The sequence below is a fragment of the Brachyistius frenatus genome, unplaced genomic scaffold (assembly GCF_029030835.1).
Source record: "Brachyistius frenatus isolate BFR_SWC_R1_liver_20210118 unplaced genomic scaffold, ASM2903083v1 Contig_198, whole genome shotgun sequence".
Classification (NCBI taxonomy): Eukaryota; Metazoa; Chordata; class Actinopteri; family Embiotocidae; genus Brachyistius; species Brachyistius frenatus.
This window is the reverse complement of record NW_027210797.1, coordinates 492316-515355: the sequence shown is the minus strand read 5'-3', so window position 1 is coordinate 515355 and position 23040 is coordinate 492316. Positions and strand designations below refer to the sequence as shown.

The following is a 23040-nucleotide window of genomic DNA, read 5'->3' as shown; positions in this document are numbered from 1 at the left end:
TTTTTAAGAGGGAATGTCTGAAACCAGTTGAATATTAGGCACCAGCAACGCATTGGTGCAAAATGTACTTTTATGTTGGACATACTTTTATTGTTGGGTTAGTAACAGGAAGGCTCACTTTGGAAGATAAGATCCTCTTTGTTTTGAGTCCGACTTCTAAAACTTCATATTTGCGTCAGATACATTTTTTTTTTTTTTTTTGAGACCGCATTGTTTTTTGCGAACCAATCTCTTCAACAAAAAAAAAACAATACAATACAAAATCAAGTCATGTTTACAGCAAGAAAAAAAAAAAAACTGTTACGAAGTTCTGATGGACGATCGGATGACCGTCTAATAGCCCACGGTAAGACAGGCTCGCAAAGCTAAACCAATCCCTGAGGTACAATTTACATTCTTCACATGTACGTACGGCCTTTGCCAGATGTTCAGAACCGGCCATCCTACAATCTTTAATGGTGAGCTAGTCGAGTCAAACTGGGGCTGTGGCTTTGTCTCTGGTTTCCTATTCAAGCAGCATAAAAACAGTTTAAAAGGAAGAAAAAAAAATTGTGTTTAGTTAAAAAAAAACATCAGTTTAATTTTCATTGCTGTTGCCATTTTTTTCTCTGGGTTTTGTTAACGTTGTACTCTTGAGTACGATCTGACAAACACCCAGAGAGTTAAACTTACGGCCTGTTGCAAGATATTAGCAACATTTCATTGGCACTCATTTTTAGTTTTAAAAGCTTATTTTCCAATTTTTCTTTCGGTGTTCCAGCTCCAAACGGCCTACCGAGTTGATCGCTGTAATTCCAGTTGATGTTTGACATTCCACCAGACGCACCGCGGCCCATGTCGGCAACATCCCAGAAGCAGCTAACAGCTCCACTGCATTATAGATACACGTCTGATCTTTCTTTCATTTTTTTTTTTTTTTTTTTGGACTGGAGCGGGACTGAGATTGCGTCGATCTGCAGGGAGCATATTAGCTGGGCAGGAAGTCAGACAGATGAAAGCATAGAGTATCAGGTAAATTTTCAAAATAAAACACCCCGTGCAGACTTCTGATTGTATATCACGTCACGAAATCAACGTCTACCCCCACCGTCCTTTCAAGCGGACCAAGAAATGCGTCGTCTTCCTGCTAGAGGCACTATATGTGAAATGGTTATGAAATAAGAATGAGGATGAATGTTTTTTTTTTTTTTAACAACTAAAATGCAGCAAACCATATTAACAAACTTAGTCGGAAGGCTACAACACAAAGTGGGAAATAACAATAAGCACAAAATAGGAAAAAAAATAAACATGTACCTGCTAAAAGCACAAACATCAAGGAACAAATGACCAAATTGAGAAGTAAAAAAAAAAAAAAATAATTTTAAATGAGTGCTGTGCTTAAACGTGATGTGACGAACCCAGTGGGGAAAAAAACCGTGTTACCCATATATCCATGAGTTAAATAATCTGGTTAATCTATTGTGAAAATTTGTAATTAATCTCAGTCATTATACGAATGTAAAAAAAACTTCTGTTTATCTGTTGCCAAGATGGGTCAACTGAAGTCACACGTTGAATATTAAACATTAATCAGTGCATTAAATAGAATAATTAAATAACTTGCGCAATACATTACATCTTTATATCTGACTTCTTCCCAAAAAGTAAAAGCAAAAATAAATAGATGCCTTTTATTTAAAAAAAAAAATTTAAATAAAATTATTGTAGCTGGTGGACCTGGTGCCAGTAATAAAAAATGTTTCTTAAAAGACAGGCGAGTATCAATATTGGACACTTAGAAAGGAGCATTGGTAGCGGTTTCTTGGGAAACCCTGAGAAAGCAAAAAAAAATCCCAAAGAATTCTGACATGTTGTCTTTGAATATCTGACCAGGACGCGCTCTGAACCAACATCGCTAGCATCTAGAGCTGAAACACTTCATTGATAAGTTGACGGGCAGAAAATTAATTGCCAATAACTTTGATTATTGGTTAAATATTTCACTCCCTTTTTCTGGGGGGGAAAAAAAAATAGTATAGTACATTCATTTGCGCCAACATCAGATTAGTCTTTGAAAGTAAATTGTGTATATTTGATTTTGACACTTTTCGTCTGACGAATAAATGACATCTGCAGATTGTTTCAGAAAATGGTGATGGGACACTCTTCACCATTACAATAAATTTGATAGACCAGACCAAACACCAAGAAAATAAATTGCAGATTAATCAATAATGGAAATATTTGTATGGTGCAGCCCCATAAATAACCATTTGCTTTACTGGACTGCAGGGTTACAATCAGCTGCATAAAAAGTATACCTCGGTTGCATTTGTTGGGTCAGGGCTAATGAATCATGCTCCAAGGAAATTAAAACCTACAATCAAATCCAAGAGCTATCCATTTGCCTCACCCTTAATCTGAGCCCGACGACTTTCCCATGGTGCTTTGAGATATTGCATGGTTGTTGTTTTTTTGTTGTTGTTGCAAATCACCTTTTTAGCCTCGCTTACGGCAGAGGTAGATGAGCTACAGTTTGCAGAGAGACAGGGATGAGATGGAGCGAGGACTAAGGAACTTAATCCCGACACCATTATGAGAACTCATCGGCTTCTTGCATTGAAAGCAATGGAACAAACTGTACACACTTCAATGAGTTGGACTGAAATGGCATAATAAAGTAAAACTCCTTCTCAAAACTATAGTCACAACTGAATGTAGGTTTGGAGGAGAGAAGGGGGGAGAGTTGTTGGAGCATGGGGTGGGTGTTGTATGCAGATGCAAAGAAACAATATTTACATGCACACTTCTAAAGATGTAGTTGTAGGGAGAATATTCACCATATTTTGTACTGGCTTGTATTCACTTCTTACAGCTATAGCCTGGTAATCTGGCTTCCCTGTCAGCAGACTAATGGTATGCTGGTTGGCCCTCTGCCTTGGAAGAAAAGTGGAAGAGAGACTTGGCAAAGAGTGTCAAGGAGCAACGTGGGGGAGGAAGAAGACTAAAGGGAGGGGAGGGAGAACGGAGGGAGGAGGGGTCAGAGCTAGTCTAAATCATTTCAGTTACACACATACAATGGTTAAATATGTTCCGCATAAATGCCTGTTGCGTTTGGATTTGACTATCTGACAAGGGACCAGTTGATATACAGTATTCAAGACAAAAGTCAATGGGCAAACACAGAGCAAGTGGGAAAGCACATAATGAGGCTTGGCTTTTCACTTTGCACTAACACACTGAAAGTCATTCGTGCATCAGAAGAACAGATGGAACCCCTAAAGATTTACCTGCGAAGCTATCTGACAATAAAACATTTTTTTCACGTCGTACACATTTTTATTATCAAAAAGATGTGGAGAACTTGCCTTTTTCTTTTGTGGTGGGTTGCTGGTGTGAGGAGGTGTTCCACTGTCTGGGTAGACTCCCCCAAAATGAGGCTCCCCGTAGGGCGACATGGAGCCGAGGCCCAAGTCTCCAACCAGCCCCTGGCCGCTTATGGAACTGTGGAAGGACTCTGCAGGGGAGAAACCGCCTTCTGACTGGGAGAGCCGTCTGTCAGTTGTCACAGGGTTCCCCAGGTTTGAGTTGAGAGGCGAGCAAGTGTATATGAGATTGAACTCTGTCCTGAAGGCCTGCTCCTTGTTTTGGGGATTTAGGTCTGAAGAAGGACATGACACTGTGTTTAGGGAACTGGTCCCCACAGACGACAGGCCCTGTGAATCTTGACCTGAGGGGCCTCCAGGAAGGGAGAAGTCATCTGAAGGCATGGCCAAAGGGCTCTCCAAGCTAGAAGGGAGCGACAGGTCCGGGAACTGAGGCCGAGAAGCATCAAACTCTGTCTGAACGCATGGCTGAAGGTGGAGGAAGAAAGGGCATGGAGAGAACAAAGGGAGAAGACAAAGTAGTTTAAATACATTTTAGTAACAGGTCAGTAGTAACATTTAGCTGTTTGGATTATCAAGTACGAGTTAGTGACAGAGAGACGATAACATACCTCCGGAGAGATGGACTCTGGCCGGTGGACAGGAGACGCCTCAGGGGATGATATGTTCTGGAAGGAATAAAAAAAATTAAAAAAAAGGCTATTTAGAAACTGCACATTGTCAAATACAGTGTCTTTAAATACATTCAAAAAGAGGTTAAATGAACTTCTATACAAATATTCACTTGATTTTGAAATAAACACATCACTGACTGCTTAGAGAGACGCAACAGTCTTGTGGCCACTACTAAAAAAAAAAATTAAAAAAAAAAGGCCCATTTGAGGAGGTCATGTATGTTCAGCTAAAAACCCAAATAAGCATAAGATCAGACATTATATTAGGAACTAGACCTACAATATTTTTTTTTTTTTTTTTTTAACAAATTTCATTAGCAATTACTTTACTAAAACTGGAAGCAATTTTCCACACTAGATGGATATTTTTGGACTCGGGCATTAATAATGTATACACAGATGTAACGTGAGCTTTGACAGACAGGTGTCAGGAATTGTATTTGCGGCAGTGGGAAATTTATGCGGTCGTGTCCTTACTTCAAATTGCAGTGGTGTGTTGCAGCGGCTGGCCGGCAATGAGGGCATTGGCGAGTATGCGAGCCCGTTGAGCAGCAAGGAGCCACAGGGAGTGTGGAGCAGCGGGTGGAGTGAGTCCTCTGGGAGCGGTGGCGTGATTGGCGACAGAGGGCGAAGCAGGTGGTCGGAGGGTGGTCCCGCCTCCGTCGTATACTTGGAGCGGCGCTTTTTAATCGGCGCGTTGACTTCTGTGATTTGAAAAAAAAAACATCAAATGTGTAAAAAAAAAAAAAAAAAAATACTGTATGAGAGTTGGAAAAACAAAAGAAGAGGGTTCAAGTATCCAGGACATATAGGTGCCTGAAAAGTGCCAACAAGGGAAAAATATAAATATCTTGATTGCAGTTACATTAAAAAAAAAAAAAAAAACACCCTTCATTTAGTTTTACAGTCTTGGATGAATTTGTTGGTATCCTTAACAGCTCACTGAAAAAAAAAAGAAGCTTCATTCCGCCTGAAAAGCGATGAAATGAAAATCCAATTTTCGAATGTATACCTGCATTTCTTTGGTATGACATGGAGCAAAGCAAAGAAAGTGTGGAGAGAGAAAAAAAAAATTACTGCTTCTTCTACAATATTAAGCCTGAATGTGGCTGCAAGAGGAAAATCGACCCCAGGTTCAACAGAAGGATGGTGGTAGTGGTAGATGAAAACCCAAGGAAAACATCCAAGTAGGTATAAGCTAAATTCGAGTGTCTGATTGCGGCATGTGTTGTTTTTTGAGTGCAGTGTTCTCCGAGGGAGATGACGCAGGAGGACTCCACTGTTAAAAGAGCCAGAATTACAGCCTCGCGGTTGTACGCGCCCCCATTACCAACTCAAGTTGTAGTTTACATGTATAGCTGACCTCTCCTATATAGATGTTGCTGCGAAGAAGTTATCGATTCTAAAACGTGGATGGTTCACACACACACACAACCTCAACCCTGACAGCACGGAAGATCTATACAATAACCACAATTTCTAGCTGGACACCCCAGGGGGTAATGTCACCAATTTACTATGTGTCGTAAATGTCAAATATGGTCAAAATCTCTCTTTCTGCTCCTCAGTTTTGGTGTTGAATAATGGACAAAGGGGAATAAGAGGAATGTTATCCGATTAGATGTTTGAATTATTGAGTTATGGCTACAAATGTGTTTGGTGTGTTTATAGTTACCTTTTCACCACAAAATTGTGACCAGCTCATACTTGCATCCAAGTAAATGTAAGTGTCAAATTGTAAGAAATTCCCAAAGGGCGTTCTCTCAGATAATGCAAGAATAGGACTGACAGAGAGGACAGTTGTGAGGTCATATTGACCTCTGACCTCTGATTACCAAAATCGACCAACTTCATCCACGAGTTAAAGTGAATGTTTGTGCCGAATTTGAAGAGCTCCCTTTCAGGCATTTCTAAGATATTATGTTCATTATGCACCTCTCTTTGAGAGTGCATGTAGTTTGCTCCTTCTTGCAAGAATAAATGTCCGATGTGTTTGATTTTGAACCAAGCCTCCGAGTAATTTTTTCCAACACCCGTCATGGAGCTGCATGTCTCTGCCCTGCGCTTGTCGTCTCCACCAACAGTTCTTCTCTTGTATCTCTATGCTGTCCTTTTCTCTCTCCGGTCGATTTCGTTGCCATTATCATTTGTTATTCAAAATACTCTGATGACTCACAAATCAAAAGCAAAGTCAGATTTACATATATGTAAAAGAAAAAAATGGATTAAACAAAGATGTAGGCCAATCATTTTGTCAGTTTCAAATTATTTCAGAGAAATTGTGGGTTTTTCTTTTCTTTAATAAATGGAGTGGTACAAACAAATTCATCCATACATATACTTTACTGTGCCATCCAAGGGATTAGTTCTGATCTGTTTCACCATACTTGCAGGTTACAAATGAGTCTTTGAAATTGAGGAGAGAATGTACATACCGCTGGACAGGGGGTTGGGGGTAGATCTGCTACTGGTACTTTGCTGGGAAGAAGTGGACTCTGTGCCATCCTCCACACTGGCCGAGCAGCTCTCGTCCTCCACCTGTTTGATCCATCTCTGCATCAAGACAACAATAATGATGGATTTAAAAAAAACATAAATAAGGTTGTTAGCTTTATAAATGAGAAATTTAGCTTTAGTTTTATATAAAAGGAAAAGTATGGATACAAGAATATACCATATTTGTAGTCACATGGACAAGTACAATGAATCTTATGACCAATATAAAATAAAAACAAAAACTGCAAATTTTCTTCTATGGTAATTTACTTTAACATATTTGGGAAGCGCAATATTTCTTAACTTAAAAAAAAAAAAAGTTAAAAATCTTACATTTTGCTGTTATTCAGCCAATGTAAAGCTTTATGTTTTTGCTCCACTGTTTTCAACATTCAAAAATGAACTATAACCCTGTTTCCGAAAAAGTTGGGATGCTGTGTAAAATGTATATAAAACAAAATGCAATGATTGACAAATCTCAAACACATTTAATTGCAAATAGACCAAAGACAACATATCAAGGGTTGAAACGGAGACATTTTATAGTTTTATGTGAAATATATGCTCTTTTTGAATTTGATACCAGCAAAACATCTCAAAAAAGTTGGGACAGGGACATGTTTACTATAACCTCTTCTTTTTTTCAACACTGTGTAAACGTTTGAGAACTGAGGAGACAAGTTGCTAGAGTTTGGTGGTGTCCCATTCTTGCCTCGTATACAATTTCAGCTGTTCAAAAGTTCAGGGTCTCCTTCGACGTATTTTTTGTTTCATGACGTGCCAAATGTTTTCAACATGAGACGGGTCTGGACTGCAGGCAGGCCAGTTTAACACCCGGACTCTTCTACTACAGAGGCATGCTGTTGAATTACGTGCAGAATGCGGTTTGGCGTTGGCTTGCTGAAATAAGCGAGGCCTTCCCTGAAAGACACGTTGTCTGGATGGCAGCACATGTTGCTCCAAAACGTGTATAGATCATTCAGCATGAATGGTTCCTTCACAGACGTCCATGCCATGTGCACTAATGCCGCCCCTGTCCCATCACAGATCCTTGCATTTGAACTGAGCACTAGTAACAGGTTGGGTCTTCCCTCTCCTCTTTAGCCCGGCGGATGCAGCATTCAGGATTCGCAAAAGGAAACTCAAATTTTGAAATCTTCAAGACCACAGGAACGTTTTCCACTTCACCTCAGTCCATCTTAAATGAGCTGGAACCCAGAGAAGGCGGCGGTGTTTCTGGGTCACGTTTATATGTTTTCTTCTCTGCATGGTGGAGTTTTAACCAGCATTTGTAGATGCAGCGATGAACTGTGTTCACAGACAATGTTTTTTTTTTTTTTAGAAGTGTTTCGCAGCTCAGACAATGTTTTCCAGATTTGTGTCCGTTTTTAATGCAGTGCTTTCTGAGGGCCCGAAGATCACGGCCATCCAATAATGGTTTTCTTCCTTGTCCCTTGTGTACAGAGATTTCTACGGATTCTCTGACTCTTTTTTTATGACATTATGTATCATCGTTGATGACATCCTCAAATTCTTTGCAATTTTACATTGAGGAACATTATTCTTGGATTTTTGCTCTATTTTCCCTCGTAGTTTTTCAGAGTGGTGAATCTCTCCCCATCTTTGCTGCTAAGACTTTGCCTCTCTGCTCTTTTTATACCCAATAATGTTTCTGATCTGTGGCCAATTAACTTAATTAGATGTGAGATGTTCCACCAGGTTCTTTTTTTAGGGTTACACAACTTTTCCAGTCTTTTGTGGTCCCCGTCCCAACTTTTTTGAGACGTGTTGCTGGCATCAAATAAATATGGGTTTATGAGATTTGCAAATCCTTGTATTTTGTTTTTATGTATATTTAACACAGCATCCCAACTTTTTAGGAAACGGGGTTGAAAAATAATGTACAGAATGTGTAGAAATAGCACTGTTAATGTTATATCAAAGATGCTTATGTATTGTGTTGCACATGTTTACTGAGGTTAGCACGTTAACCAGCTAGCCCAGGCCCGTTCCATCTCGTAAGACCACCCTGTTCCTCAATAGGCAATAGTGACTTCCTGTAGCATCCAATCTGCCCTCAGTCCAACATGAGAGAAAGAGGAAATAGCGCATTCAAAAAAGTTGGTATACTGAAACACAACAATGGCTGAAACTCTTGGCAAAACATAGGCAAAACAGGAGTTCCCATCGCTATTGTTCTCCACAGCTGAGTAAACTCGCATATAGTGCTCTTACACGAGAGTACATTTACTTGCTTAGTACTTGAATTTCGACAGGGGGAATAAATTCACATTGTCTTGAAATTCACACAGCAGTTCTGCAGTTACCGGAAATAACCATATTTGACTGCGTCAACTGCCAATATAGGAGGAGGAGTAGGTTCAGGGTTTGATTCCAAACTGAGGATACACGGCCTGAACCCTACAGTGACTTACTATAGCTTCTTATTTTACCAAGTGGTATTACAAGACACAATTATATTTGATAACTTTTCACCTCTAAGGACCTGCAAACAGCCGCACCGTTACCTTTTTGTAGCAGCCGTAAGTGCCATCCATTTGGAGTGGACGAGGCCGGCGTCTCTCGGGGTTGAAGGGGGAGCCAAAGCGGACGTAGTGTCTGGGTGTGGTGCAGATGAGCGATGAGTGGGAAAGGCCTGGAAGCATGTTAAGGGTGGTGGCCAGCACCGTTGGGTCAGTGGTTATCCGTAGTGGGCGCTCGACAGGCACATCTTGGTGGACCTTCTCCCCTCCAGGGATTTTGTCATTCAACCACTCTGTCACCAGGTACTGAGAATAAAAAGAAGAAATTCTAATTAACTCGACAACAACAAAAAATTGGGTGGGCTTGAGTTAACTGTAGAACAGCCAAAATCCTAAAAATTAATTTCAAAAAAAGTCGAACCTTCTTGGTCTTGGGGTAGCGCAAATTGCCTCTGTTTATGCAGTTTAGGCTCTGACCATCTCCATCTAGGACATGACCTCCCAGACTACTCTCCCCGTGGCCATGTTCAGTACCATATGGGCCCAGAGATCCCTCCTCATCCAGGGCAACACCCTGATCAGTTGACGTTGGTGCCGTTCCCATTGCTGCTGCTGCTGCTGCTGCTGCTGCTGCAGCCGCCTGCTGGGCGAGGGCTTGACGCTGCCGCCGGGCGCGCTGGGATGAGCTCGAACGGTAGCGAGATATCCGACTTTTGGGTCGAGGCTTGGCGGGTCTCGCGGGTTTAGGGGGAGCAACTGGAGCAGGCAAGTTGGGTAATGAGGTCTTTTCTTCAAGAAATGGCGCTTCCTGTGAGCGAATGTGTGAATACAATAAATAGGCGCAACAGCAAAGAATAACGGCTTATAGAAATGTACTTTCTGTCACTCACCGTGACATAGGTGGTGCGTCGTGTGCTGACCCCTACTCCAGTGTTGTGGGGTAAGGGGGTGTTCCCTGTCGGGAGTCCTGTCCCATCCTCGCTTTCAACTCCCTCCTCCTTTCCGTCTGCTCCTCCCACTCTCCTCCTCCTCCTCTCCAGGCTCGTGAAAGTCTGTATGAATGGGCAGCGGAAACAAGTCAGTGTTAACGAATTACCTTAAACATTTGATCTATTCAATTACTGACATGCAGCTGGGTTGCTATTATTACATATAACATAAATATCTGGGAAAACATTTTTTATATATATATATTTTTAATAACAGCTGTACTGAAAAATAGTTGAAATGACATACTCTTTTGCTGGAGATGATGACCCCATTTTCATCCACTTCTCCTTCCTCCCTCTCGTCCACTTTTACGTCATCCAGAAGTCTCTCCTAATTGCACGGACAAGTAGCACATGAGGAAAACATCTTAACCGGTAAGCAATAATTAGGGTAATATAGGGCTCTATCCCTAACCTTTTTCCTCAATGAGCACATGTGCTCCTAAATGAAAAAAACGACAACTTAGGAGCACAGTTAAAAATGTTCAAGTAGCAGGACTTTGTCAGCAAAAAAAAAAAAAAATGATTATGAAGTTATTTGTACTGCACACGCATGCGTTTTGTGTTTCTTCTCTTTGTTTGCAATTATGATGTGAAAACCAGTGGAGGTCTATGTCAGTATTTTCAGACCCATGCCTTGTGATAGTAGATACTGAAATATTGCACTTCCAAAGCTTTTCAAAACAATGAAACTGAGATTTGTATCCCTCTCTGTGTGCGCGTTTGTGTGTGTCTGTGCAATAGCACATACCAACAAAGTCACACATTGATCCTCCCAGACGTTTCACATTACAAGACCAAGTGAAAAACCTTGTCTATGGCTGAACCTTGTTGTAACCTGTTGATTATACCACAACTCTAAAATTAGGTATATATTCTTTTACATAATTCTTGAGCATTTTGTATTGGGGGAAAAAAACCAATACATCACTGATGTGTGAAGTGATTTTAGTAACACTACATGAATAAAACCGAGGTTAATTGTATATTTTTAGTGTCACTTTTTTCAGTGTAGCACTTTTTAGACTCTGGGTTCGTGCAAATAGTCAATTTTGCTTAGGAAGGTTCCTAAGTGAGCGATGTGACCCGGAAGTAAGTAAGTGGCAGCCTGCATGAAACAACACGGAGAACACACGGGACAAAGTGCCCGAGATGCGCTTTTTGTAGTCCATCTTTGGTAAATTGTAGTTTCTCCACACAGACCTGCGTCGTTAACATCCGCCGTCGCATGATTACATAGCCTAGTGCAAGTGTCTCCGGATTCTCTGGACACCACTGTTCTCCTTTCCCAAGTCCTTATGAATTCTCCTTCTCGTCTTTCCTTGACCTCATGACGTTTTCCACTGGGGTCAAGGAACAGAGCTCAGGAAAGGACTTGGAATATTTTTTTGGGATCGAGTCTCTGGTCTCGCAGCTGGCTGTGCACAGAGACCTGTGTTATCTGTGTTATTCAGCTCCGAGGAGGAGTCGTTTTGATGAAAATTAGGTAGGAATGTATCAGGATTTGTGTTTAACGATGTTTGATTGCGTTATCGATACGGGGTCTGCCGATATTGTTCCAGCTTTACCAAAGTTCTTTTTCCTTGACCGCCTATCAGATGAGCGTGTTTGCTATACTGTTACCGTGCGACACTCACGCAATGCTGCACGACTGATTTCACGTCGATGAATAATCCTGAAAACGTGGTCACCTTTGCTGCTGCAGCGACTTCAACTCGGTGCCTGCTGTTGTAGTTGATGTTGTGCTCTCACTGTCAGCGCCAAGTTTCAGTGTGTTTTTCGTTTATATGTTTGACTCAGTTGTTTGTGAATTGACCTGCATATGATGCGTCCGTGGTGCAAAATAATATATATATATATATTTTTTAAAAGAGACAAGACGCATTCCTCTGGTCTGCTCGTCCCCCCGCCCCCCTCTCGTAAAAAACAACAACTCCCTGTGAGCGGGCCGATGGTCAGTATCCGGCTGCAGCCACCGGGCTGAAGGCTTAACGTCATCACTTCCCATTTCACTCGCGTTTAATATCACAGTTGCCCGTGTTCAGAAGATAGGCTACATTATGGTTGCAACAACAGACTAAAGGAGGTGATCATCTTTTATCACCGTGCTCCTAAAATTATTTTTTTCCAACTCGCCCAAAATCTATTTTTAGATGCACATGCAAGTCAACAATATAGAGCCCCGATAGGTATCTTTTGTAAAATGATATTCCCTTTGTGGTCACATTAATATCTGATTGGAGTTTAATCTTCAGATATCGTCAAACTAATATCTTCATTTAATTTGGAGAATCTTTTCATTTTAGCAAGACTTAAAACATACCTCCGTGTCACTGGTCCCATGCAGGTCTTTTGTCTCTTGCTGCTGGTCCAGGGTCTGGTTGCCGTCGCCTGCCGGACAGCCCTCCAGTTCTCTCCTCCGGGCTTTTCTTCGTCGGGTCTCGGCACCAACCAGAGGGGAGGGAGGCGGCAGGGAGGGGGGATTTAGCAAGGTCTCCCGGGGGCTCAGGTTGTGCTTCTGCACCGGGCAGTTCTGGTTGCCCTTATGGCAGGCACAGTCCACTTTGTAATTACTGGTTGTTTGTTGGGAGACAAAATAAAAGCTTACACTGGAGAATGTGTTTTTTTTTGTTGTGTCTTATGGTGAAAAGGTGCGCGAGTAGAGGAGCAGTACTAACCAGCTATTGAACTCGTAGTCAAATCCGATGGTGACCTCGGCGTCCTTTGCGATTTGACTAACAGCATAGATGCACAGATGGATCATGCCCTCTGCAATCATATGGCGGACCTGGGGGAGGGAACAAAAGGCATTAGTGATGTTGAGTTAGACAAATTTTAAAACAACTTGACGGACGCTGCACAGTAAACATCACAGCATTGAGGTTTAAAAAAAAAAAAAATAAATAAAAAGCTCAATGGCTGACCTCAGCATTGGGTGTACACGACCTCCTGATGAAGCGAGCATCATTTCCGAAGGTCCTCGCATCAACACACAACTCTACATCATTAAATTTTGAGTAGAACAGCACGAAAGGGTAGGGTCTGGAAAGGAAATGATGACAACGATATCAAAAGCAGTACACAGGGGACAACGCTGGAATCTTGGTGAATGCAACCAGCTGTCTTTGGGGAAAAAATAAATACAAAATGCATTGATTTAGTAGCCAAGTAACCTCTCACTTTTTGAAGAAATGGCCGTTGACTTCAAACTGTTGTTTAAGCATGACCTTTCCCCGATATTCAATGATGAGTGTGTCGGGCTCCAGGTTCTTGGCCGCTCGAAGGATCTTCCTGTGTTTCTGCACCCGCGTTACCCGACCCAGCTGGAACTTAAAATAGCAAATCATAAATCCATTTATTTATGATTTCATAAAAATATTACACATGATCTATAAAGGCATGATACATGATTATGACTTTTTTTCTTTGTGCTGGTGGCCAGAATACGTCTTCAAAACCAGTAAGTCAGACGTAATAGAATCTATCATATGATGCCATAAGGACATGAATTTGACTTTGTATTTCATGAGAAATTGAGACTCTTTGAATGGGAGTCTATTGGAGCAAAAGGGTTTTCAGAGGCAACCCCTAATTGGCAAGTCACATTAGCTCTGTGTTAACGACTAAAACAAATTAAATTTTCCAAGAAAAGAACACCATATCTACTGTGAACTGCGGGGGAGGATCGGCAATGTTCTAAGGCTGCCTTAAATCTGTGCCGGGTAAAATAAAATCTTAAAGACTATTTAGGCCAGGTTTTTCCCTGCTTTATGGGGTAAATCAATTTATCTATGATTTCATAAAAATATTACACATGATCTATAAAGGCATGATACAATGATTATGACTTTTTTTTTTTTTTTTTTTTGGTGGCCAGCATGCGCCTTCAAAACCAGTAAGTCAGCCGTAATAGAATCTATCCTATGATGCCATAATGACATGAATTTGACTTTGTATTTCATGAAAAAAAATTGAGACTCTTTGAATGGGAGTCTATTGGAGCAAAAGGGTTTTTAGTAACGCTATTAGCTACGGTATTACACTTTAAGGCACTTCTGGATTGGGGTCACTTTATAGACCCTATAAAGTCTATTTCGATTTTTATATACAGTCTTGTGCTTGCTATCAATGAAATGTTTTATATAATGTGTAACGATGGGCTCCAATTGCCCAATTGTATTGTATCCTACACAATGCTTTTCTCATCCAATTAAAAGCATTGTTTGCTCCAGAAGTGCAGTTGCGTGATGTTGGATTAGTGCTTGGGCTGACCTGCATCTGTGAGCCCAGCACTGTGTTGTTACAGGCCAGCTCTGTGCGGTTAATGGTGTCCATGGCATCGACTGAGGCATGGATCTGTGTGGCGGAAGGAGGCACTGTGGTGCTGCTCTCTGCCTTTGAGACGGTGGTGCTGGCAGCGCGGTGAAGCTGGAGCAGAGTTTGGACATCAGCGCTGTACTGGTTAGCCAGAGCCTCCTCATATTGGTCTGTCCATTGGCGGATCCTGCTCTCCCATCCCTCTGCTGTGTTCTCATCCAGTACGCTGGCCTCTGTGGTCGAGTTCTACGAAGAAAAAAAAAAGAAAAAAAAGTTGAATTTTATAAAAGGCAGTAAAGCATGAGACGTAACAGCACTTATTGAGGCAGAAACTTTACATACAGATGTGGACACATTTGTTGGTACCCCTATAGTTCATTGAAACAATGCTTAATTTCTCCTGAAACGTTAAGAAATTAAAACTCATGACTCTGGTAACACTAAAGAAAACGTGTGAAAAGAGATGAATATTGCTTAGTCTGCGTGTTTTCTTTCATTTGTATCACATGTTTTAAAAAGAGAAAAGTGGTCACTCGGTGCTTGGTGTCATTGAGGACGAGAGAAAACAAAGAGCGTTTAAGAAAATATTAGACCATCTTCAAGAAGTTGCAAATAGTTTAATAAGTTTAAGGTCAATGGGACTGTAGCAAACTCTCAGGACATGGCTGCAAGAAAGAAAAAAAACAGACGGGAATTTGCTCAAAGGTATACAGACAAGACAAAACTAGAGCTGACGACTAAAACAAATGAGGTTTTCCAAGAAAAGAACACCATATCTATTGTGAACTACAGGGGAGGATCAGTAATGTTTTAAGGCTGCCTTAAATCTGTGCTGGGTAAAATAAAATATTATAAAATAAAAATGTTCCCTGCTTTGTGGAGGGCAGCAACAAGGAGGTGGTGGGCAGTTATTTGACCAAGAACGATGTATATTAACATTATCATTGTAATATTTATTTTAAACTGAGTGACCATAAAATGTCTAAATGTCTGCCATAAAAATTTTTTATCTCCAAGCTTTGGTAAAACAAAGCTTATAGCGAAGCACTGGTGGCTTAGGTGCATTGAAAAAAATATTTGGGTGCTGCACCAAAGTGTTATATGGTAGGGAAAATCCTGAAATTCTTGGAGCAAACTCCACTGCCAAGTGTCAGAAAGTTCCATCTAAAACACCCAGAAATGGCTAAGAAATAAACATTGGACTATTTCTGATGTCGCCTTCTATAAGCCTGAATCTAAATCCTATCAAACATCTATGGAAAGCGTTGAAACTTGCAGTCAGGAGAAGGCACACTTCTAACTTGAGACAGTTGGAGTAGTTTGCTCCGAAAAAGTGGACCAAACAACCAATTGACAGAAGCTTGCAGTGATTGTCTCCAAAGGTTGTTCAACAGAAAATTAGATTAAAGGTTCCATGAGTTTTGGCCATGCAGTTTTAATTTGTGTGTGTTTTTTTTTTTTAAATACTTAAACTTAATAAGGAACAATAAATAATGGATGCCAATTACTTTTGTCAGTTTCAAGGCATTTCAGAGACAATTGTGAGTTGTGCTATTCATCAATGGAAGGGTACCAGCAAATTTTGCCTGTCTGTAAATGCCAGGTTAGCTCCAATCTTACCTTCATCCTCATGGACTTCCTAGAACCCTCTCTGAAAGCCTGAAAAAAGACAAAAGAAACCTATAAAGAGATGGACATGTGTGGACAATATTTCACAATCACAAACAAAACAAGAGGTGTGGTTGATGTGGTAAGCTTGTAACAAAAAAAAAAAAGAAAGAAAAGCTCCATATTGGGTCTTAATTTTTTTTGCCTCAAACTCAAAACTCAAAATCCACCCCGTGTTTAAAGTTCACATACTTTAACTTTTTTGCCTTTCGGCGTTCCACGGGACTTCTCAGTGCTCTTCTTCCTTTTTTTGGATTTGCTCCTTTTGACCCGGTTGACAGTAAGTTTGATGCTGGTGGGCGTGTGCTGGGTGGCAGTGTAGGAGATAGTAGAGGGCGACACTTCTTCATCACCGCTCTCTGTAGCACTGCTCTCTCCGGCTACAGAGAAACGGGTACATTCATCAGATATCAGCAAGAGAATATTGAATTTATACCAGGGTGGGGAAGAAAGTTCAGAGACTGCCTCGATTGCATGCGAACACAACGGGCAGAGAGAAGATTTAACCTTTGTGAGTTTGTACACCAAGTTTCATCGCTTGATCAAAATCGGCATCCGAGTTACACATGCTTTTGTGAGCAGTGGGACGGGTGTGTGTGTGTGTTTTTAGCGACTAAACTCGGATTACTATATCACAAAGGTTATAGCTTCTCCGCACGTCAGGGCGCTGTGCACTGTTCGCACGCAACGGGAGCAGTCGCGGGACTCTCGGGTCCACCCTCCTGTTGCGCCTTGCGAACATCAACTTTGTGTGAATTAACGTCTGTACCCGAGACATTTTCTGTTTTTCTGTGTTGGCCCTCTGCTCCTTTCCTTCTGTCCAGTCCCCTGCAACAAAAACACACAATTACGTTTTGTAAAATGGGAGACCAAATGTTGGGCTTTTACAGCATGTTGCGGTGCATGGGTATTATATATTAGTCCTAAAAAAAAAAGAAAAGAGTTAAAAACCAGGATCTATAAAATGGTAAATGGTCTGCACTTGTGTAGCGATTTATCACCATAGCGGTCTCAAAAGCGTTTTTTTTTTTTTACACTGTTTTTCCATTCACCCATTCACACACTAATGAGGCTGAGCTGCCATGCAAGGTGCCCGCCATCAGGAGTACATTCGCACACATTCACACACCAATGGTACGCTATTGGGAGCAACTTGGGGTTCTTTTTATTGCCCATAGGCATGTGGACAGGAGGATCCAGGGATTGAACCGCCAACCTTTCCGATTAGTGGGCAACCCGTTCTACCATCTGAGCCACAAAATCAAATTTTTTTAATAGGACATAAAGAACAACTGGCCCTCTTATGAACGGCAGAACTTTGTTCAGTTGCTCTTCCCTGTACTTGCTCAAACATTTTTGAGATGGGAACGTCTGGAAGACGGGAGGAGTTTGCCATCTCTCACCTGCAGTTGTCACATTTGATGATCAGGCCGTCCTGTGTCAGGCTGCAGTGACACCAGCTAGCCACGGCCGCGTCCTCCTCTGAGGAGCTGTCGCTGTCAGCTGAGTTATCCTCAGTAGTTTCGTGATAGCGAGAGCTGCGTACCACACCGTTGAGATCCATGCGGGGAATGATGGTTTGGGAGAGCGGGGAGGCGGGTGGGGTAGGGGGAGGGGGCGCGCCATAGTTGTGATCCTGACAACACACAACGGAAGACTGTTGCATCTTCAAACAACGGGTGTTCAGGCAAAAAAAAAAAAAAGGGAAACGGAAAATGGAGACGAATGAAAATGAGGGCAAAAAAAAAACAGGTATGTGAAACAGTACAGCTGTTAATAACGAAAGTAGTCTGTGGTTACAGAAGACTAATAGCAGGATAGACATTCATGTACTTAATCAAATTAGAAGCACGACCAATCCTTAGTTTTACTCTTACTGTGCTATTTTAATAGAACAAGGAACTTGAAAGGATTAGGAAAAAAGGAAAGATTGGACAGATTAAACCGAGTTATTATTTTAGCTTTCAAAACATTCACAATTGAAGACAACTTCACTTATTATTAGACAGTAATACACATTTCACAAGATAAGACATGCTATGATTAGAAAGGATGATTAGAAACGAGCTGTACGAACTCACAGCATAAGGCAGTCCCCGATACCCATGACTCTGTGCGCTCCCACAGCTATGGTTGTTGTAGTTTTTCTCATTCACTGCAGGGCTCGCTTCAACTGACTCAGGGCTGGGGGGAAAAAAAATGCATAGAAAATCAATTTCAGGAACTTTATACATAATACAGTTAATATTTTCCACTTTGCTCTCCCGTCTGCAGTCACTAGATGGCACCAAGACTCTGAACCCCGCTTGGTGGAACAGCAATTTCGGAAATGGAAAGTGGGCACTCATTACATTATGCAACTCCTTTGCCCTTTAGTTAAGGTCTGGCCACATTGTGAACAACCTTGCCTTATCCTGCCTCGTTCTCCAATTGTAGAGCAAACTTAAACGTCAAAAGAATCAAAACGACAACATTTTGGATTTTAACCCCAGGATACATACATCACAGCGGCGACAGTGTTTTCTCGCGTTAGAATCAACCATTCTGGTCGACGCTTTAAGGAAACTAAAGTGGGCTGTGAACAGGGCTCGACGGGAGTGAGGCTCGGTCACATAAAAAGGGCTTACGTATACAAAAGTGGCAAATGTTCTTACTTTGAGTGTCTGCGGATATTTTCAAAGACACTACGCAAGAGTTGGTCCTGATTTGAAGAAATGACACAAGTCTTTCTTTTTAACACAAAGGGAGGGATGAACAGTAAAAACAATCAGTTGGGGGAAAAAAAAAACCTGGGAAAAAAAACAACCTACAGGGATGATAATTAGGCCCTTGAGGGTGTGACGTCCCTCTGGTTATAACACATAAATGTGCAAATGATTACAAGATAACTGAACCATTTATCAAAAAAGCTTTTGTATTAAAGAGTTTTGCAGAGGAAACGGAAAAAGACCAGGTGGCTTTAAATTAAGTTAAAACGGCCGTGCAAATAAATTGCTACAGTGACTTTGAAGGCAAAATATCGGAAGTGATATTTTGGTTCATCATCCAGTCCAGTACACAGGTCAGTATATTCCTTAATTTTTAGATGATTTTGAGTGCATGTGCAACCAGCCCGACTGAAGGATCACAGACTAAATTTCCTTAATTTCTGTCTAAAGTTTAGTCTTGGATGGAACTGCACTTCCCATATTTTTGAAAGCCTCCAGCAGACTGTGGAAAAGACTGAAAACTACTGACAAGATATTAAAAGAGGGCTGCAGTTGCAGAGAAATGTAAATGAAGTAGAGAATTGAGCAACACTACATACATATTTCGTGCTGATTATGGCCAGAGTTGTAACACTGTAATAGTAATGCAGTGGTAGATTGAAGCCAATTTTAACAATAATAAATTGCACACATTTTCTTAAGGGATAACTTCAGCTTGTTTTTCCATTAACTGGAACGTCCTCATATAACACAAAAAAAAATTTGTGACACCAACCTGTAAGAGGAAAACAAATTTTCAACTACTTACTTCCATACTTTTGTCTATTCATATTTTTTTTGGTCTGATTATATTTGTTTTTCCACCAACCAACTATGCAAAGATCTGGATATGTTGTAATAAAACAGCATTCACGGGGACAAGCGCCATGAGCGATTGGACAATCACATAGGTGGTTAACAAACTCCCAGCAAGAACACATTATGTGAAACATTTAATAATGAGTGAACTCCTGTCTACTGGATTTTTTTTTTTTTTTTGCACGCGACATCAATATTTCATATATCGCCATACCAGTGCAGCGTTTCAATCATTTTTGTAACTTTACATTAGACAGCAAACTCTATTCAGAACTGAAGTCACATCGAGGTAACCGCCATTTTACGAAATGATGTGCTGACTGAACCAAGAGGGGACCCCTATTAACTGTGTATCCTTCTTACTGGCAATTATAACTTCACAGCCTTCAATAACCCAAAACCCTGTTTAACTGGGAAATAAGACCCTGGCACGCAACAATTTGTGACACACAAAACAATTTCCAGCAAATTAATTGTAAATTTACAATTCAACAGCCAAACGACATCCTGGGTACACTAGTTAGCCAGCGAGGTTGCATAATATACTGTTAACCGCTGGGGGAGGCTCTATCACTACGATAGATTCAAGAGCAGAAAAATGACATCGAGTAGGAATAGAGATGCATCACAAGAATTTTTACCCAAGAGAGGAACTTGTGTCTGTTGTGTGGAAGTTTAGTGGGTATTAAAAAAAAAAAAAAAAAAAAAAAAAAAAAAATCTGTCGCAGACCAAAGTACTATATTTTGTAAAGTTTTCTGTCACTTAAATCGACATCAGCACCTGAGTTACACACATTTTGTTCCCACTTCTGTGATCCGGCCAATTGCAGATTTATCCACGGACGTGGAGCAGACAGCGCACATGAAATTTTGTGTCAAACTCGGGAAATTGGCAACGGAGACCCTTAAAATGCTTCAAAAAGCCTATGGTAATGAAATAATGAGCCGGGCGAAGTGTTTTCAGAGACATTCACATCACTGTCGAAGACGGAAAAAGGCACATTAGGTCAGGATCACAACCAGTTGGGTTTTCTTTGGCATTCAATGGGGCTGTGCACTGTGAATTTGGCCTCCAGGGTCAGAGTGTCAATGTCGAGTACAACTATGATATTATGAGGCATCTAAGAAATAGCCTTACTCTACGGCTGGGGCTTTCTGCAACTTCTCCGTTTCCCCAAAATTTGACAAACTTTTATCTACACTCTCTCTCTCTTCAAGTTTCAGGTGCATAGAGAAATCGCCGATGCGCTGGACTAGTGCTCTCAAAAATTCCAAAGAAGTCGGGATGCTGTGTAAAATGTAAATAAAAACCAAATGCAATGATTTGCAAATGTCATTAACCCATATTTAATTGAAATTAGACCAAAGACAACATATCAAGTGTTGAAACGGATAAATTCTATGGTTTGATGTCAAATATATGCTCTTTTTGAATTTGATGCCAGCAACAACTCAAAAAAGTTGGGGCAGGGGCCACAAAAGACCGGAAAAGTTATGTAAAGATAAAAAAAAATAAAAATAAAAATACCTGGCTGAAAATCTCACAACTAATTAGGTTAATTGGCAACAGATCAGTAACATTATCGAGTATAAAAAGAGCATTTACGAGAGGCAGAGTCTATCAGCGATGAAGACGGGGAGAGGTTCATCACTCTGAAAGTCTGTGGGAAAATACTGCAAAAGTTTAAAAAATAATCTTCCTCAACGTAAAATTGCAAAGAATTTGGGGGTTTCGTCATATACGGTACATAACATCATTAAAAGATTCAGAGAATCTGGAGAAATCTCTGCACACAAGGGATAAGGAAGAAAACCAATATTGGATGGCCGTGATCTTCGGGCCCTCAGGCAGCGCTGCATTAAAAACGGACACACATCTGCAGTGGAAAACATTGTCTGGGCTAAGAAACACTTCTGAAAACCATTGTCTGCGAACACAGTTCATCGCTGCATCTACAAATGCTGGTTAAAACGCCACCATGCAAAGAAGAAACCATATAACCATACAACACTCTACAAAATCACGACTGTTTGCTGTCCCGGCTCCTAAATGGTGGAATGAGCTCCCCACCGACATCAGGACAGCGGAAACTCTGTACATCTTCCGCCCCAAACTAAAAACACACCTCTTCAGGCTTGACCTTGAACAGTAGAACTTTAGTAGCGCTTAAAATGGCACTCACGGATAGCACTTTGTAGTTTGGCTTTCTTGAAGAAGTTGTATTTACTTGATTCATGTTGTTCTGGGTTTTGTACCCTCATGGTTGAAATGCACTTATTGTAAGTCGCTTTGGATAAAAGCGTCAGCTAAATGAAATGTAATGTAGTGTAATGTAATGTAAACATGACCCAGAAACACCGTCGCCTTCTCTGAGTTCCAGCTCATTTAATGGAATGAGGTCAAGAGAAAAAACTGTCCCGTGGTCTGACAAATCAAAATTGAAAGACTCTTTTTGGGAATCCTGAATGCTGCATGCTCCGGGCTAAAGAGGAGAGAGAAGACCCAACTTGTTATCAGTTCAAACGCAAGCATCTGTGATGGTACAGGGATGCATTAGTGCACATGGCATGGGGTAGCATGCACATCTGGGAAGGAACCGTGAATGCTGAACGATATATACAGGTTTATATACAAGTTTGTATACAGCTTTATATACAGGTTTGTATACAGGTTTATATACAGGTTTGTATACAGGTTTTGGAGCAACATGTGCTGCCATCCAGACAACGTGTCTTTCAGGGGAGGCCTCGCTTATTTCAGCAAAACAACGCCAAACCACATTCTGCATGTACTTAAACTGCATGGTAAGTAAAAGAGTCCGGGTGCTAAACCGGCCTGCCTGCAGTCCAAATCTGTCTCCAATTAAAAAAAAAAATGTGGCACATTATTAAAATAAATAATATGACAAGAGGAGAGCCTGAACTTTTGAGCAGCTAAAATTATATCTCGCGCCATAACGAGGCAACTTTTCACTTCCAAAACTCCTCCGTTCCCAGACATTTACAGTGTTGTAAAAAGAAGAGGTGACGCAAAACAGCGGTAAACATGCCGCTGTCCCAAGTTTTTGGAGGGTTTTTTTTTGTTTGTTGCTGGCATCAAATTCAAAATAAGTATATATTTGACACCAAACAAACAAACAAAATTTCCATTTCAACACTTGGTATCTTGTCTTTGGTCTTTTCTCAATTAAATGTGGGTTTATGAGATTTGCAAATCATTGGATTTAGTTATTGTTTACATTTTACACAGCGTCCCAAACTTTTTCGGAAACGGGGTTGTAAAAGTTATTGCTTCCTCCTGCTCCCTGCATGTAATTGCGATGCACATGTTCACGAGCAGCAGGAGCAGTCTTGGAACTTTTTGTTCCAATCTCGTAGAGGACATTTGTGCCCAGTAATGAGCAGGGGAACCACCTGTCTAGCTAACATAAAAGTTTGCTCAGGATTTAGGAAAAAAAAAAAAAAAAAAAAAAAAAAAA

The 23040-nt window shown here is 40.9% G+C and overlaps 1 protein-coding gene across 6 annotated transcripts in view; it reads right to left on the bottom strand.

Moving 5' to 3' along the window:
- The window catches only part of setd5 (SET domain containing 5), a 55967-nt gene that overhangs the window by 6638 nt on the left and 26289 nt on the right, over positions 1-23040 (bottom strand). For 2 of the 6 annotated variants that reach the window (XM_069718752.1, XM_069718753.1), the window contains exons 3-21: positions 18077-18179; positions 17399-17661; positions 16765-16823; positions 16188-16375; positions 15948-15986; positions 14283-14573; positions 13191-13339; positions 12935-13052; positions 12689-12798; positions 12334-12583; positions 10258-10341; positions 9912-10073; positions 9443-9829; positions 9067-9327; positions 6478-6595; positions 4520-4746; positions 3980-4036; positions 3351-3836; positions 2823-2915 (exon numbers count right to left, since the gene is read on the bottom strand). In XM_069718752.1, coding sequence (XP_069574853.1) covers positions 2823-2915; positions 3351-3836; positions 3980-4036; positions 4520-4746; positions 6478-6595; positions 9067-9327; positions 9443-9829; positions 9912-10073; positions 10258-10341; positions 12334-12583; positions 12689-12798; positions 12935-13052; positions 13191-13339; positions 14283-14573; positions 15948-15986; positions 16188-16375; positions 16765-16823; positions 17399-17661; positions 18077-18179 — 3445 coding nt within the window. The remainder of the gene's footprint in view (positions 1-2822; positions 2916-3350; positions 3837-3979; positions 4037-4519; positions 4747-6477; positions 6596-9066; positions 9328-9442; positions 9830-9911; positions 10074-10257; positions 10342-12333; positions 12584-12688; positions 12799-12934; positions 13053-13190; positions 13340-14282; positions 14574-15947; positions 15987-16187; positions 16376-16764; positions 16824-17398; positions 17662-18076; positions 18180-23040) is intronic. The other 4 variants (XM_069718754.1, XM_069718755.1, XM_069718756.1 and 1 more) reach the window with 4 other exon arrangements.